A 19,335-nucleotide genomic window follows, 5' to 3' on the forward strand; every position below is an offset into this window, starting at 1 on the left:
AAAAATAAGAATTTTGAAGTTTCTTTTTGTTGTTGTTGTTAATCCTCACCCAAGGATATTTTTCCATTGATTTTTAGATAGTGGAAGGGAGAGGGAGAGACAGAGAGAAACATCATGTGAGAGACACATTTATTGGTTGCCTCCTGCATGCACCCCGACCAAGGCCATGGAATCTGCAACCAACGTACATGCCCTTGACCAGAATCAATCCTGGGACCCTTCAGTCCACGGGCTGATGCTCTCTCTATCCATTGAGCCGAATTGGCTAGGGCTTGAGGTTTCTTTATGGAATTTATTGGTAATGGAACAAAACAACTCTAAGTCCAGTGAAAGGAGTATTTCACAGTGGTTTCAACATATTTTTTTTTAATGAAGACTATCCAATGAATGGTTCATCCAAAGATGTTTAGAAGTTATAGACTGACTTGATGAAAACCTTTAAATATGTAAAGATGCTTGCCTTTTTGCCTGTTGATACTGAATTAATTCATGGCCAATGTTAACTTATCTCTTTGGGTAGTTACGTTCAATTCTTAAGAGAACAAAATTGTATTGAAAACATTATTATACTTCTAAGATAAATACTGTTGTCTCATTTTTCTTTCTCTCATAGATGCGCACACTAACTTCCCAACAATCCGGATGTCAGCTCTTTTGAGTATTGGATGTCCACTCACTGTAAGATAAAATATATGATTATATTGATAAGTGTTTAATTAATATGCCAGAATGTATTATCACCACAATTAGTTAGTTATTAATATTAATAATAGAAAGAGAGCAAAGGAGAAACTGGACATTATAAGCATGGTTTTCTGGGCAGCTTCTCCAAGAAGCTACAACTTCAAGCTCCACAGGGAACCACCAGTCCATTTCCTGAAGATCACTGGGGGAAGGGATTGAACAAAGGGGGAGATAGACACATGCACAGTGAAGTTGGGTAAGGTAGGGAAGTGCTTGCTTGTCAGTCTAGCCTGGGAAACAATGGGTTAGCTCGGCAGGTGGACCCCCAAAGCAAGCACGTGAAATCTTGGAAGGTTAAGATCCGCAAGGCAAAGAGTCCCCCTTCTCTTGTGCTCTTGCCTCTTGCTTTGCTCTTGACCACAGATGATAGCTCTAATAGAAGATTACTCAACATAGGTAAACTAGAAGGAAAAGTATAACATTCCAAGATCTTGTTCTTACACATTCGTGAGTGAATCCAGATTTAATATTCAATGTTCCCTTATTTTCAAAATGGGGATTGTATATATCTTGTCTCATTGTTGAAAGGATTCAAAAACACATATAAAAGTATAGATGTGTAAAATAATGTGTTAATATGGATGCATCAATTAAAACATGATTACATGTGAGATATTCTAGGAGAATGCCTGGAATTAACTGCAGTAATGGGAATGCTTTCAAAGAGACCAGAGGTTGCATAAAGGTAGATAGAAAATTCTACTAGTATATGTGACTATTTTTGTGATTATATATGTATCTATACACATGTGTGGGTATGTATGTAGTTGGATTTTGCTCTGAAATAGTAAAGTTTTGCTTCCCACTGCTCACTGTTCCTAGCTCCTGCCTCTGCCATTCAGGCAATAGTAATGGCTTCCTTGAGGGTGACTGCAAATAAATCACCTAATTTCTGGTATTTATCAATTTTGAAACAAGAAAAAATGATAAGTAGTTAATAAATATTCTATGCTCAAGTTTTTAAGTAATCGGCTCCCATTTGTAATCTGTGAAAAACATGCAAAACATATAGCTATTTAATAAACATAACTACTTAAAATGAGGTAAATGATTGTGTGACATTCCATGAAGAAAAACCCTAGAACAAAGAAGACAGCTGCATTTCAAGAAGAAGGTTTTAAAACGCAAAGCAACAACAGTATTTTCTAAAGGAAGGCTTCCACTTGGGAGAGTATGACTTTCCCCAGAATGCATAGCATGTTGTGGATCCAAGAAATCAGAATGTGAAGAACTCAGCACACGGAGCCAGATGGTAGAAAGACTGTGTGAGGACATGAGAGTCCTTTCTAACTTTACAGGGAACCAGAATTGGACGAGCAGACTCGTGGGAAAAGGAAAGAGGAGATGCTGATGGGCTCTTGATAAAGGGTGAACCACCATATCTTTTTGTACCTTGCCCTGGGGGGAATTTTGTGATAGAGAGCACAAAACGTTTATGGGAAAACCCAAAAGTAAAGGGGTTTTGTTGAAAGGTGCTGCAAAGGCCTTAAAAAAAAGCCATGTGACCAATATGGAACTGCAGCAATAGGTGTGCACAGTGTCTGGATGATGGCTCTTCGGCCTTACATCACAAACTGCAGCCCAAGGTGGTGTGAGGAGACCTACTGAGATGGTGTAGCTTCCAAGGGAGTATGAGAATTCTGAGAAAACTGGCTGACTAGAAGAGGCCTATGGTCTGTAAGGGAGAGGACAGTGTATATGGACTTCACTACTGGGCTCTGGCCGATATGAAGACTGGATGGTGCCCTAGCTGGTTTGGCTCAGTGGATAGAGCGTCAGCCTGTGGACTGAAGGTTCCCAGGTTTGATTCCGGTCAAGGGCACATGCCAGGGTTGTGGGCTCGGTCCCCAGCGTGGGGCATGCGGGAGGCAACTCAGTCGTTTGGTTGTCCCTCACTAACCCCCTTGCCAGCCTGGTCACCCCACGCAGCCTGTTCGGTCATCCATTCAGATGTATATGCTTTTATTTTCATATGATATATTGCTAAGATGGAGTGGCATACGTGTTTTTAGTTGTAATTGGTATTGCCAAAGTGTTTGTAACACACTGTGAAATCCATGTATCTGCCAGCAATGAGTAACAGTGCTTCTTTGCTCATATCCCAGCCAGCAATCGAAGATATTGTTTTGTTTTGTTTTAATTGTGGCCAATCTAAAAGCTGCTAATGCACTGAGTTTCCTTATCTACTAGTGACTATGAGAATCTTTGCATATTTTTAAAAATATTTTATTGATTTTTTTTACAGAGAGGAAGGGAGAGGGATAGAGAGTTAGAAACATCGATGAGAGAGAAACATCAATCAGCTGCCTCCTGCACACCCCACACTGGGGATGTGCCCGCAACCAAGGTACATGCCCTTGTCTGGAATTGAACCTGGGACCCTTCAGTCTGCAGGCCGACGCTCCATCCACTAAGCGAAACCTGTCAGAGCTGCATATTTTTAATTAGCTTTTGGTTTTTCTGTTTTGTGATTGGTTTCTCTGCATCTTTTGTCTATTGTTATTATGCTGCCCTCTCATTCTCAATTTAAAATAGCGCATGGGATTAAACCTCTGTGTTCTACAGTGCAATTCCACTCCACAGCAATTTTTAAAATAAATTTGTTTATGGTATCTTTTCATAGAAAAGTCTAAATATTTTTTTATAAAACCAAAGTCATTTTTCTTCTCTTTTATAGTCTTTATTTAGTATCTTTCCTGCTCCTAGTTGAATGTGCAGTTTTCTAGATTCTTTCAGAATTATAAATTAATTCGTTAATTTATTTATTTATTTATTTATTTATTTATTTATTTATTTAGACTGGTTGTTAAATTTTCTCAATATATTCTTTTAGTATCTGTTATTATCAAATTATTTTTCTCCCTAAAAGTGTTGATGTAATAAATTATGGAAATAGAATTCTTAATTCATGAAAATGATATGGTATTACTAATGGCTACTAGGAAATACTCACACAGTGTTTCATTATTCGTTTTAGTCTACAGTGAACTCAGTGAAGGTACAAATTGCCAAATTGCCTCTGAGAAGAAACAATCACAAGACACTTAAAGTGCTCTGATACATGTGCACAGTGGAAACAAGCAAAGAAGGTCCAAACCTTTTGTGTTATAATCTATTGAGCACTACCTAAAATGTAATTGATCTTAATGAGATCTAGATAAGGACACTAGTGAACATACTTTTCAAAGAATGGTCAATATCTCATCAGGAAGTGATAATAATTCTTGTGAAATTTTTAGCTCAGAGCTGGGAGTACCAACTTTGGGATCAGAAAGACCAGAATTCAAATACTGACACTTTTAACTTAGCACCTTTGTGATCTTATAAAAAATGAGCTTGCATTTCTTCATCTTTAAAAGGAAGATAATAAAAGTCCCTACCTCATATGAACAGTATAGGAATTTAATGAGAAAATACTAATAAAAAGCACTTGACTTAGATTTGAATGTATCGTAATTTATTAATAAATTTTAGCTGTTCTTATTCTCTTTTTTGTCCCCCTTTACTGCAATAGATATTAGCTTATCACCATCTGCCCTTGTATGTATACGTTTATTTATTGTGTATATTGTTTTCTTTAATAGTGTGTTTGCTATGTGAATGCAACTTCCAGACAAGCAAACAATGTTCTTCCAATGTTCCATCAGATTGTTTCTTCTAACCCTTTTCTACATAAATGTTATATATCTCCCACTGATATGCCACATTCTAATGTGAAGACTACTGACATATCATATTCCCTCCATTCTGATTGTTTTTTTAACTCACAATACTACCTCCCTCACCCACATACATATTCCATTAATTCTGAGGAATATAAATTCTTTATTTGGATCATTCTTCTTAGAAAAATCAGATTGATAAATCTATCTCGTGTATCTAAGTACTCTATCAACACATAGTCCAATATTCCTCTGACCTCTCACCTCTCCCTTCTTTTATGAGCATAACTCTGGAAATATGCAAATCTCAGTCAGGAGGGCTCCTTCAAATTTTCTTCTCCCAAACTTTGAAGGTAGGCAATGACAACTTTTGAGTAAGCATATTTATTAAGATGAGTATATAATCCATACACAATCCACATCTCTGGAAAAGCTTAGCACAGGTATGTTCATAGGGTAAATATGCTCACCATTACACTTCACCACTAGATGTCACTCTTTGTCACATCTAAGCAAAGGTGGGGCCCCTTTCTACCACCAAAATGCTCAGCAGTCTAGGCACTTGTCCCATGCTTCAGAAACATCTGACAGTAACATTGACTTTGCCACACGTAAACAAATAATAAAGATTAATCTCCAATGTAAGCCCAAGGCTGTCTCTGAGTATCCTCTGATCAGGATAGGAGAACCCACTTAGCTCCACTAACCAGGACCTCATTTAATAGGTACCCACCTCCAAAGGGCTGAGGCACATCTGCAGTGTTCCTGATTGGAGAGTTTCCACCTTCCCAAGCTTTACTGTACCAGAGGCAGAAGGAATCACTTCCTTTATCCCCTCAGGTTGTGTTAGTGTCACTAGCAAGAACTCAGACAGGTCTCTGGTTTTGTGATGAGAACCAAGGTTGTCAATATATCTTTACCATAAAAAGTTCATATACAAATATGATCTCATTGTTCGAATTCTCTCAGATTCACTCTACCACTGCTGACAGACAGATCATGGAAGTTAATTTTCAGGCTGAAAATCCATCATTTTTCTCCTTTTCAAATACTCATAGGGACTGAACAGATACGTTCTAGCCACTATTTCTCAGCAAGTAAGTCCACCCCAGGAACATTCTGGTGGAGCTGAGCTCCTGGAAAAAGCCAAGTTCTAAGCTTTCTAGATTCACACTTAGCATTTTTGGCTTCCAAAGATGGCCATCCCTAGAAATTTAGTAGTATGTTCTAACTACAAGCAAGTCCTATTTCTCTACTTGGTACTCCTCAGTAATTTCTCAAGTTTTAAAACATTATAATTTGTCTGAACCCATGATTAAAAACAACAAAATTTGATTAATTGAAAATTCATAGTGATGAACACATTTTCACATCCACAGAGGTCCAAGTTTATCTGACATAGACATTCTCTGAACATGGTTAAAACTCATGTCCAGTTGAAAATGTAATACAGTACTTCCTTAAATTTCCTCAATTTAGAAAAATGCATATAGTGCTGATAAGTTTGCATATATTCTGGCATATCTTGTCTTGAACAAGGCCTTCAAAACACAATTGCAATTATTAGCACAAGCTCAGTTGATGTTCCTTCTACTTACAGCATCCTTTAACCAGAAAAAAAAAAAAAATGGTAAAATGTACTCTTGGCTCAAATACAGAGTACTTTTAATGTTGAAGACAGCAAATTGGATTTAAAATTCTAGGGTATAGAACCCTAGCCATTTTGGCTCAGTGGACAGAGCGTTGGCCCTTGGATCGAAGAGTCCCAGGTTCAATTCCGGTCAAGGGCACGTACCTTGGTTGCAGGTTCCCCGGCCCTGGTCAGGGTGCATGCAGGAGGCAACCAATCAATGTGTCTCTCTTACACCAGTTTTTCTCTCTGTCTCTCCCTCTCCCTTCCACTCTCTCTAAAAATCAGTAGAAAAATATCCTCAGGTGAAAATTAATTAATTAATTAAAAAATTCTGGGGTATAGATCCCACAATGTAACCCAAATATAAGTCAAGGTTATCTCATTTATGGTATAATCTAAGGTACTGATAAAGAATTCTGTTTCACAAGAAAATGCCCAAAATGTAGTTTTATAAAAATTATTTTAGAAAGCTATAGTCTAGACAGGTTAACAAGTCTAAAGTCACAGTCAGTGAGGGGTAGAATGGGGATTCGAAGGCAGGCTGGTTTTTCTGCTCATAGAGTGATAGCCACAGCTTAGTCTTAGAACAGTCTTCCAAAATAGGTCCTGTATTTTAAACTTGCCAGGTATTACTTCAATTTTTTTTCTTATAAACAAACATCACTTTAATAAAATCAATCTATGATCATACTCTCAAATGCATGTTTTTTTGTGATTTATTCTATTGTCATAGTTTCCTGATTTTGAGAGAGGAAATTTAGTGTTGTTACATCTTTAGAATTCTTATCATTTGGCATCAATTGTATTGGTAGTGAAGATTTACATATGGTGTGGGGAAAGGTTGGTTTACAGTTGTGAGTATGTCAAACACAGACTTTATTCTTGTATTATTATTTATTAACTAATTATTGTATTATTTCTCTTCTCCAACTGTAAACCTACTTTTGCCAACCCCTGTATATTATTCATCTGGTCATATATGGATATTACATGAATATTGTGTACCAGTCTAGACAGTTTCATGACTGAGACCATTTATAATGCAATCTGTGTCTGTAAGACATAATAAACAGGATAGGTTTATTCTGTTTCTTCTCAACAAGACTGCAAAAACAAAGACCTTGTTTTAAATCTTCAGAAAAAAAAATGTTAAGTAGACTGATACTGTTAAAGCAAATTCGATAACTAAATGTCAGATGTTTTTAAAACTCCCGGGATCTTATTTTGTGTCAGACACTGCTTTAAGCACTGCATATATGTTATTTCAATTATTTCTTATCACAACCCTATGTGATGCAAATCAAGAAGTGTAGGTGAGATGCCTAACTCCAACAACAGCAACCAATCAGACACCATATAAGCACTTTACATATATTTTTTGATTTACCCTTGATCCCAACTCTATTAGATATTATTGTTGCAAGTCTCATTTTACACATGAGAAAAATCACAGTTCACAGAAGGTAAATAACTTCTAGAAGATCAAAATTTAATGAATGACATCAGCAGGATTTGAATAGAGCCAGCCAATGGACTCCATACTTTTGCCTTTTGTCTGAATATTAATTACCTACATATATTTAATTGAGATGTATGTATTTATATGTTATACAAATATTTTAATGCACATTATGATCTTAGCTACAGGCATTTAAATATAAATAGCTTTGCAAGCATCTATAAATGTTTTCTATTCTTGGATATTGACTCTCCAGTCAATAATCTAAGACTCTGGATGTTAATTACCTTCTTTCAATTAGTTACACTTTCATAGGGTTTGGGAGACAAAAGTGATGTGAACATCTTTTTTCTACCCTCCAGCCTTCCCTCCCCCACCCCTTTTTTAAAAAAAATTTTCTGTTAGCAGATACAGTCGAGGAAAGATGAGTTTGTTCTACCTCTGTTCCAAAGACTGTTATCTAGATCGTTGGGTGACTAGAAGCATTTGCAGTGGCAGCAGCAACAATAACATCTTGCTATCTTCACATTCTGATTTCTGGATCAGCTATTGAGGCGTGCCCTTGAATTCAGAGCTCCAAAGGCAGCCACCAAAATGGAAGCTCCCTGGTGGGACAGGCCTTCGCTGCTCTGAGAGTCCTTCTGGGAAGCTTAAGCTAGAAACCACCCCTTAACCCCCAACAAGTTTTGAAGTGCTTCATTTACTGTATTAAATCCACATCTTGTTAGCATTCCTAGTGTGCTTTTCATTTCCTGCTCTGAACCTTGACTGATACTGCTTGCCTTGTATTAGTGCTCTCTGGAGCTGATCCCTTTTACAGACTGCAGTGCAGGCCTGTCTCTGCGTGCATTCGCCTCCATCCCCCCCTTCCCATCCTCCTTTCCTTAGCAACCCCGTCCATTCACTACCTCAAAGCCATTTATGAAAACCATTTTGACAGTCAAGTCTAATACACTTCCTTTGGTTTCCAATTTAGGAATGTTAATATCATTTTGAAATAAAATTAAAATTCAGGAAATAGAATGTTCAGATTTTGATTTAAGGCAATCAAGACAACGATGTTCCTAATGGAAGGAAGTTGTAATTGTTTATTTTTCTCTTCTCTAGTATACTGCCACTGGGAATTATGTCCTGATGCCTCACTCACCCCTCCTGCCACTTTTCACCACTGGGGCTACACCTTTGCTGCTGCTAATCTTACTGCTTCCTCCTTGCCTTGAAAATTGTTCCAAAAAGGAATGTAGGTACTTTACTTGATACTTAGCACTTGCCACAAAATATAAATAACTTTGAGACATGTGTATACAAACTAGAATTCAGAATCATGCCAAGCAAATCCCTTGCCTAAGTTTTGAGACTCCCATATTTTTTTTAATTTTTAGAATATTCTTTATTAGTAAAATTTAGCCTAAAGGTAGTCATTAAGGACGTCCCAGATCCATTTAGTTAAAAAGCTCAATAACTTCATATCAAAGAATAAATATTGGTGCCAGAGCACCTTGCTGAATTTGTACTCAGATGCACACTGAAATAAATACCATACATATTTATATGTGATGGTTGTTCAGAAGACTATCAGAAAGGTAAACAACATTTGGGAAAACCAACAGCCATTTGTTTCTTTGTACCTGACCAAAAATATATTCAGCTGGTATTTGTGCTACTACATGCATGGCGCCTACAACCCATCTGATACTTCTGCTCTGATCTTTTTTCCCTGTAGAAGAGAGGGAGGAGACAGAGAGATAAAATACTACACCCATGTCCCTAAGTGCCACAGCCAATCCAGAGAAGTGGCCTGACAAAGGAGAGAGCCCATGTCACCAGGAGCTGGGTTCACTTCTACTTTGTAGTGCCTGGGTGGCAATTAAGAAGAGTTTTATAGGGGAAAAAAAAACACACAAAATAAAGTTAAGTAAAATACAATTTCCACTCTCAAGTAGTTTTAAACATTAGTTTGAAAGTTAATCAGTTTAATGCACGTCTGTAGAAAGAACTGGGACTTTCTACACTCTTGATTTCTTTCCAGGCCTTTTACAAAAATATCATTCCCATTGCTAGTTTCTTGCTGTTCCATTGTTTTTCCTACATATTGTAATTAATTGATTCTCCTTCCCAGTTTATGTTTTCTTCATGTTTCCATTGGAAGTATGGAATTTCCTTAGCAAATAGTATTTGATACTGCAAGATCATTTAAATTTATTATAAATAATAATTTGATGAAACAAATGTCTATTCCATTTTCCCTGATAGGACCAACAGGGAAATATTTGAGTATTTTGCTTTTAATGAACCATTATGAACATTTACACACATACTAAAAATTGTGATAAAATTACACAATAAAAACCACTTAAATTCTACAATGAATATTTTACTGGACTGTCTTTATCATGTGTCTATCCCTCTATCTATCTGTCCTATTTTCAGGACTCTGTAATAAGAGAGTAAGAGGAATCAGCTGAAAAACATTAAAAAGGGCATGATTGAATAAAACTTCCCCAAAATGTTTTCAACATTTTGACTTTGCTTTTGCCTATGTGAAAATTAAGATAAACATATGGAGGGTGTTTGAAGTATACACTGGGATTATGACTCACATCTTAATGCTCTGCAGGTTTTCCCATGGTTTTCAACAAAGTAGTTTTGTTGAGCAGTAGAGGAGAAAGGGTTATCACCGACTATCAAATTAATATATACAGCTCCTTACATGCCATCACTCCGCCCTCAATTTTTAAATAATGGATTTTATAAAAAGATTGAATAAAGGACTCAAAAGCCATAAACTACAGAGAGATACAAGATGCTATTGCCAAAAAACAGATAGCACTCAATTAGTTTTTTTAAAGGCATTCTTATCACATCTCCTCCTAATATTAGCTTTCTCAATAAACAATAGCCTGCTGCAATATTGCCAGGGTCGCCCAGCTGAGATGACAATGAGCAATGACAGATGATCGGGACCATCTGAAATTATTCACACATGGCACTCACCAGGCCTTTGGTTTTTAAGACTTTTCTATCTGAGACTGTAACATGAAACCAGATTAATATGTATGTGGTAAGAGAGATAAGATATGCATTTTTAAAAAATATAAATGGAACTGAAATATTTTGGGATCCATTTTCAGCTACTAACTTATCTAATTGAGTCTGATGTGTACATAAAAAGCAACAAACAAATCTTCCTGCTTTTTAAAAAACTTTAAATCTTGTAATTCTATTCAAGAACTTAGGTAAGGTTTTCAGAACTGAAGTAATACATATCAAAATCTTTACAACATTACAATATTCCCATTATCTGTGAGGCCTTAAAAGGTCTGGCCCCTTTCTATTTTTCTTTTTTAAAAAATATATTTTATTGATTTTTTTACAGAGAGGAAGAGAGAGGGATAGAGAGTTAGACACATACATTGATCAGTTGCCTCCTGCACACCCCCCACTGGGGATGTGCCTGCAACCAAGGTACATGCCCTTGACCAGAACCGAACCTGGGACCCTTCAGTCCGCAGGCCGACGCTCTATCCACTGAGCCTAACCAGTCAGGGCTTTTTTATTTTCTTTTTTGGTTAATCCTCACCCAAGGATATCATTATTATTATTATTATTATTATTATTATTATTATTTTAGAGAGAGAGTGGAAGACAGGGATGAAGGGGGAGGGAGAGAGAAACATTGATGTGACAGAGACACATTGATTGGTTGCCTCTCGCATGCACAGATAAAACCTGCAACCCAGATACATGCCCTTGATGGAGTCAAACCTGTGACCCTTTGGTGCTCAGGCTGACACCAGCCAGGGCCCCTTCCTATTTTTCCAATCTCATCTGGAATAATGTTCACAGGATTTCCAGATGAGTCAACTTTCTAGTTTTCTCCTACCTTAATGAGCTGGTATTTCCCAGTCTTTTAAGGATTCTTCTTCCTTCTCTCTGACTTGGTATCATAGTCTGTGCCTTGAACACTCCTCTACTTCCCTCCCCCACCTGCTGTCCTTATCCAATCCCATGTCTTTAAACATTATAAATGTCTTAATGGCTATCAAATTTATATCTCCAACTTCAAATGCTCTCTGAGCTCAAGATTTGGTGTGAAAAGGGGCCCTAAGATCCACTGCATACTATGGGGGAGGGAGGTGGCGTGCCAATGAACACTTTCAGTGGTATGCTAGATGGCCAAGAGCAGAGTTCACACATCTCTGCCAAATTCTACTTCAGTGGCATCATATTGGTAACCTGAAATGGGCCATATTGGAAATATTTTGCCCATGAAAATCATCAAATGCTACAAATCTTTGCCTCTCCCCAGAGCTAGCTTAAGAGTACACATTGCCTATAATATCCTGCAGAGTCCCAAGAAAAGCAGGCCAAAAGGATCCTAAGTAATTAAAATGCTCTTTTTGCGTTAGTGTGTGTGGGGGGGAAAGACATATTTTTATTTTAGCTATCATTTGAAGATAATTTTCAAAATCTATTGCTTTAGTTTATTTAAAGTATCTCTATAGGCACAAAGTTCCAAATCCTGATCAGCAGTTAGATTTGGTGGCTTTGGGATATTTAACCTCTTCATTCAGATGGAATAACAAGTTTAGGGCAATATGTGAAGTTATGGGAATCAAATTTAATTACTTTAAGAAAAATTTTACTAAAAGTTATGATTTAGATTAGGATTTTATGATAATAGTATCTCTAACCCCTTCCTTATCCAGATACTGAGATCTGCAAGGAGATACTTAACGCAAACTGGCCAATCACATTTTTCCTTCTGGAATTTGTTCAGTTAGCTGTTGAGAGCCAAGTTGGAAAGTCATATTTTTATGTTCTGTCTGATATTGCTGCTCTGAAGAGCCATGTGTTACAGAGGAGAGGAAATCAGACAGCAATTGGAGAATAAAGGAAATATGTAAAGAGAAACAGTCTAAGAGATTTTGTGGCCCAGGAAAGAGAGGGAGGGAGGGTGGGTTGCCATTCCATAACCACAATCTCGGGGCAGGGCTGCCTGCAATTGGTTTCACATGCTTCCATTGTGTTCTGTAAATTCATATTCTTTTTGCGCCTAAAACTAATCCCTGAATTTCACCCAAAGCTGCTCCATTCGTATTTCACCTTCTTCAGATCAGTACATTTCTACATCCTTTCTTTAGGTGGTCAGTAGACTCCCTTTCTCTCACATAACTACATCCAATTCCATAGCATGTCCTACTGGCTGTATCTTCTGAATATTCTGAAAATCTGAATACTTCTCATCATTTCTATTGTCACCAACCTCTTCCAAGCCACCATTCAATCCCGCCTGGATTACTGCAATAGCTTGTTGTAGTCCCTGCTTCTGCCCCTGTCCATCTCCCCAGAAGTCTCCCCAAGTCTTTGCTATGTAGCAGCCGGTGTAAATCCTGTCACTATTCAGACCAACACTCCAGGAAGTTTCCCATTTCTCTCAGGCTAAAAACCAAAAACCTTATAATGATCCTCTTCTTCAGCTATGAAACTTCACTCCAACTATTCATCTCCTTGGTTACTCCCTTATCTAACCCCATGTCTTTAAATATTATAAATGTATTAATGGCTGTTAGATTTATATTTCCAGCCTCAGTCACTCACTGAGCTCCACATTTGGTGTGAAAAGGGGCCCTGCTGTCTTGAATCACTCCAGACACTCCTTCCTTAGACTCTGCCTCTCTGTTCCTATTGCTTCTTAGACTTTCTCCTCCATTAGCCACTTGGCACAACTCCCCACCATCTTCAGGTGCTCAAATGTCTCCTTCTGAATCCAGACTTTTCCTGACTCTTTGATTTAAAGCACCACCTCCCCCTAGGGCCATAGTCGGCAAACTGTGGCTCGCGAGCCACATGTGGCTCTTTGGCCCCTTGAGTGTGGCTCTTCCTAAGCCTTAGGAGTACCCTAATTAAGTTAATAACAATGTACCTACCTATATAGTTTAAGTTTAAAAAATTTGGCTCTCAAAAGAAATTTCAATCGTTGTACTGTTGATATTTGGCTCTGTTGACTAATGAGTTTGCTGACCACTGCCCTAGGGCATCCCATCTCCTTTCTAGCTCCTTTCTGCCATATAATTTACATGCATATAACACAGTATGTATTTTGTTTGTTGTTTTCCATTCCACTATAATATAAATTTTACTAAAAGAAATGTTGACGATTTAGATCTCAGCTGTACCCTCATGTGCCTAGAATGGAGCCTTGCATGTAATAAAGGCTCAATAAGCCCTGGAATAAAGGGAGCGAGTCAATCCGGATAATAAAAATACTTGTGGGGATGAAGTTGTGGAAGTGCCTGGATTGCACAAACTCTTAGCCTCCACTGTCCTAATTCAATGGAATGTTGCCAACTCTGTGTTTTGTTCTATTTAGATTCTGCATCTGTGTAGATTTCATTTCCAAAATTTGGGGATGTATAGTAATTTAGTCAGGAAAAGCGTTGTTTCCATGGATGCCTGGTAAACTGATTACAATGAAGCTGGCACTGAGTCCTAGTTTTAATATGACACCATGGCATATTATCATTCTAATTTCCACTATACAGTTTTTTTTTTCCAGTGGCAGAATGGGTACTTTCCCAGTTGTTTTTTAAAAAATAGAACTTAGATAAAAAGCTCATGTTGTACTTGGCATCTGATCACCCAGAGCAATCTTCTCAGATAAAAACACCATGTCAGTAGAAAGAAAAAATATCCGCTATAGGATAGAAGGGAATAATCCCTTACAAAACTGTCTCTGGATGCTAATGAACCAACAATAAAAAATAAAGACCCTATTATGGAATTGTGTGAGTGATACTGTTCAGATTAAATTTCAGTGATGCCAAAGGCAGGATCACCCTTCGGCTTAGATACATCAGTTAGGACAATGACACATATTTAAGCTCATCACATTAAATAATGGTTGTTGCATCTAGTTTAGATCAGAATGTAAAAAATGAAAACTTGAGCTTTGTTTTAAGTCTTATTTTGATATTATTGAACATGATCTTGAGCAGAAAAAAAATTGAAAATTATAGTGAGGCAACAATACCCTGAAATACACATAAAGATATAGCCTACTTAGTGTGGAGACCCCTCGCTCTTCCCAGGGTATAACTAGTATATTGTGTTTGTCGCTTTGGCTAAAGGCTTTAATTTCTTGTGTCCTCATATAAGATTTTGAAATCTGGTTAGATTGGTAATTGCTTCCAGTGCCATATGTAGACACTTTAAATAATGATGTAGGAGATATGAACTGGAGACAAAATGCATAGTCAATATATTTTGACTTGCTCATAAATCTAGGAAATTTAGATAATCTCTAGTCATTAAGTAATGTTTGAAATCATATGTGGATAATGAATACCTCTATGGTCCTCCAAGGATAATACAGATTCCAAATTAGACACTAGATCAGATGGTCAGCATTTGACATATTCAATAAACCACATTTGACATAATTCTGGTTTTTAATTGTATAATTAAAGTTATGTCACAAACCGAGTAACTAATTCCATAAATTTTCCAATATTCAGCTATAAAATTGAGTGTTAAATTTGAACATCTGGACCTTTTTGGCCAACTGCCTACTGAATGGTTAGCTCCTCCAGGATTAATACTCACATTCTCTATAGAACATTCGGGAGTATTCCTATATTAAAAATTCTTACAATGTTACCATTTCTATGAATGTGAAGATCATGTATGTCCTCTAGTGAATTTTGAAACCTCAGAGGAGCACTAGAGATCACCTTAGCTCATTTTTTTCATTTTATAGATAAGAAGTTGAGATCTAGTAAAGCAGAGTAATATGGATCCATATTGGTAGTCATAATTGCATTTAAGTGCAATTACATGCTGAAGGGGATCCAAATATGCTATCCCAAAATATGTTGCTTTGGCTAAAGGCTTATTTTGAGTTTAAGGCAATTGAGAAGTAGCAGATGCAGGAAGAACTCTCTGCTCTCCCACTTTCTGCCTGAAAGCAGGGGATAAATTTTCCTTTGTGAAGTTTTATCCTCCCTTCTCCTATATCTGATAGAGGAGAAGAACTTTTTTCTCACTGAATACTGAAGGTGGCACTGAGTTGAATCTGTCTGAATAACAAACCTTACTAAACAACACTTACGTCCCATTTATTGTCCGTATATTTTATTTACTGTCTCATAATTTACTACCCCTAGAAGTCCAAACTCCTTTGCACTTGTCTAGTCACTTTTCCACAATCCATTGCCTTTTGTTTAAATAGTAAATAAGCCCTGGGTTTTAACTGCCTCTTTAGAATTTTTACTTCTGTTCTGTGAATCCCCCAGAGAGTGCATCTCTGACACATTAAAAGGGAATTAATTAGAGGAAATATTTTAATATTACTATTTCCCCTTTTTCTATAATAGAAGTGTTAGAGATGAAAGAAAATTAGTAAAATGTATATGAAAATAATATATAAGTTGATTAATAAATAAACAATAACATAATATAACAACAACAAAGACATGATATAAAAACATTGATAAAAACAATGACTGACAAATTGATTTAACTTCCTCTAATATCTCTCTGTATACCACATTAAGAGTAAAAACACTTTCAGAGTGCTTTACTAATTTCCCTTGTGATGAAGCATTTACAACTTTAACGTCACCATGCTCTTTGAACTCGAGAGAAAGCAACATATAACTGACCATGTCTGAAAATGGATTCAGGTGGGAATATTCCTACTCTGTCTAGAGTTCGTCCTTGTGATTTATCAATAGTCATCGCAAATATTGGCATCACGGGAAACTGTCTTGGAATTAATTTAAATGGGAGGCCAGTGTCAGATGGGGACAAATCAATTCTGGTATCAGAACAACCTCTCCTTCTGCAGATCCTGTTAACACTTCAGCTTCCAGAAACACACACGTGGTATTGGCACCAGTGAGAGCTTTGTACGTATAGTGCATGTGTGAGTCAACATTTATTTTTAAATTGTCAGTGTGCGTCATATGTGCTGGCCAGTCGGTCAGTAGGACAGTCGTTGGATGGACGTATGGTCAGTCACTTAGCCTTTTATGTATGTATGTATACATACATACATATATATATGGAAACAGCTGAAAAATAGCTGTGTACAATGAAGGCTATAAGCATAATGATAGCAGCCTGTGCCAGAATAACAAGAGGACAAAGGCAAGAATAGAAAATTGTAACGTTATATGAATTGACAAAAATTATTAGGGACGATGGTCCTTGAGCTCATGAAAAGTTGCTTGTTAAGGTGATAAGTAAGATATGTCACTTTTATATAAATGGATCAATCACAAATTTATCTCCAAGACTCCTAAAAGCCATGACTTTTCACCCAAGATACAGACCCAAATATTCTAGTGACTTGACAATTCCATCAATTTCAACATACAATTTATGATCTTTCCTTACAAACCTGGTTTTCTTCACTGTAGATAATCCATACTGTTTCTCAAGTGAGAAATATGTCACACTTGACTCATTCTATTACCAAACCATTGTGGAATTTTTTTTCCTGCTAATTTTGCCCCCAAAATATGTTTAAAATGAGTCTAAATCTATGTTTTCTCCATGACTACTATAATCCAAACTACAATAAACCACTGCAATTATTATCTAGCATATACTAAATGCCTAATAAATATATTTGAATGAATAGGTGACTTACAGAACTGAATTTCTTAAACTCCCTTGGCTTACCCTCAAATTCATTTTCCAAGGGACAGGGTAATCTTTTCAGTTCTTTAATATTATCATGTCATTCTCCTATTTAAAATCCACATTGGCTTTCTATCACTTTTAAAGAAAAAAAATTAATAAGCCTTAAAAGGCCCTGCATGAAAGGACTGGTTAATGTTCTATCTTGTACAAAACAAGATGAGAAATGTAAATCTGTGCCCTTCTAATTTATTACCACTGTTTAGGATTTGCACTATGATGTCAACCTCCACATTGAATAATTAGGAACTCTGAACATGTTCTACTTCAGTAGATACAAGAAAAGACACACGATTGGGGGATAGGTGGTAATCCTAGATGGCACACATTTTTAAAATAAATATTTTTTTTCATTATTAGTATCTTCAAGCACAAAGTAGATAGAATATATAACAAATTCCATATACTCTCCACATAGATTTTGCATTCTATTTTCCTTTTTTGTAGTTGAAGTAGGTTAAGGGAAATCCTAAACTTCATGCAACTTCATTTCAGCATGTTTTAATGACATCTTTAACAAGTTACACACTTTTCTAAAAAATATAAGGTCATTATCAGACCTAACAAAAACAGTAAGAATTCCTTGGATTCAAAAGGCACATTCAAAAATTTCTGATTTTTTTTTTAAAGAATTTCATTTTCACACATGAATCATTAGACTCAAGATTCAAACAAAGTCCATACACTGTTTAGTTATATCTCCTAAATCTCTTAATCTGAAGCAATCCTCTTTCCCATCTTTTAAAAATTTTATCCAGTTTATGTGAAGTTGGGTTGGTTTCCTATAGAATGTCCTATACTAGATGTTCTCTTATTTTACCAGAAAATTTCCCATAAATTGGAAGTTAATTCAAAAGACTTGAATCAATTTAGGTTTAATGTCCTCCCATATCTCCTCCTACCAAGAACACTTAAGTGATGCTGTTACATAGCATCACAGAGAAGGCACAGAATATCTAATTGTCTCCTTGGTGAAACTAAAATAGATGTGGTTTCAGGTGGTGACAGACTGACCTACTCTATTATAGAATTACCAACCAGACTTTTACTCAACAGCTTCATTATTTGGTGATCTTTGAATTAGTTTGTTTAAGAATTACAAAATGGGGATTTTTCTAACTGTATCAATTCTTCCATATTTATTTGCTGGAATTTTTCTGTAAGAAAAACTTCGCTTGTCAACCAAGGCTCTTTGTTTACTCTAATATATAGTTCATATAGTTAAATCAGAATTATTCCAAATTGTTTTCCTTTAATGGACAATTGTGGTCCAGGACCTGGTTTGTTTATGTGTGTTGGTTTTTTACATCTTTGTTGAGTTATTGCACATATCATACATTTACTCATCTTTAATATACAGTTCAGTGGTTTTGGTATATTTACAGAGTTGTGCAATAATCAACACAATTATATTTTAGAAACTGTGTAACATCCTCCAAAAAACTCATGTCTGTTATCAGGGATTGCCCATTATCTGTACTCTTCAGTTTTAAATAATTACTAATCCAATTTCTGTATCTATATATTTGCCTATTCTTGATATTTCATATAAATGGAATCATGCAATGTGTCAACTTTTGTGACTGGTTTTCTTCACTTAGCATAACATTTCAAGGTATTGATATTGGACCATGTATCAGCACTACATTCATTTTAATTGCTAAATAATATTGCATTGTATCAATATACAATATTTGGTTTATCCATTCATCAGTTGAGGACATTTAGGTTATTTCCATTTTGGTGCTACCATAAATAATACTGCTATGAACTTTTGTATATGAGCTCTCATATAGACTTACGTTTTCTTTTAGGCAGAAATCTAAGAGTGAAATTACTGAGTCATATGGTAACTTTATATTTAGCCTTTTAAATAACAGATTGTTTTTCCAAAATGGCTGTATCAATTTACATTCCCATCAGTGATATAAGAGTGTTAAAATTTCTCCAACTCTTCAAACTTGTTATTGTCTATCTTTTTTATTCTAGTCCCCCTATGAATATGATATAAATTTTAATTTTGATTTTCATTCCCCTAATGACTAAAATTGCTGAACATCTTTTCATATGCTTATTGACTATACTATATAATAAAAGGCTAATATGCAAATTGTCCCCTTGGGAGTTTGACC

The 19,335-nt window shown here is 36.2% G+C and overlaps 1 protein-coding gene across 1 annotated transcript in view; it reads right to left on the reverse strand.

The window, feature by feature from the left end:
* Window positions 1–572: 572 nt before the first annotated feature.
* IQCM (IQ motif containing M) overlaps window positions 573–19,335 on the reverse strand; it is a 259,252-nt gene continuing 240,489 nt past the window's right edge. Inside the window, exon 13 of the mRNA XM_070416930.1 lies at window positions 573–676. Coding sequence (XP_070273031.1) covers window positions 573–676 — 104 coding nt within the window. The remainder of the gene's footprint in view (window positions 677–19,335) is intronic.

Source organism: Myotis yumanensis, unplaced genomic scaffold, assembly GCF_028538775.1.
Source record: "Myotis yumanensis isolate MYYU_CA2020_CCGP unplaced genomic scaffold, mMyoYum1.0.hap1 SCAF_5, whole genome shotgun sequence".
NCBI classification, from domain to species: Eukaryota; Metazoa; Chordata; class Mammalia; order Chiroptera; family Vespertilionidae; genus Myotis; species Myotis yumanensis.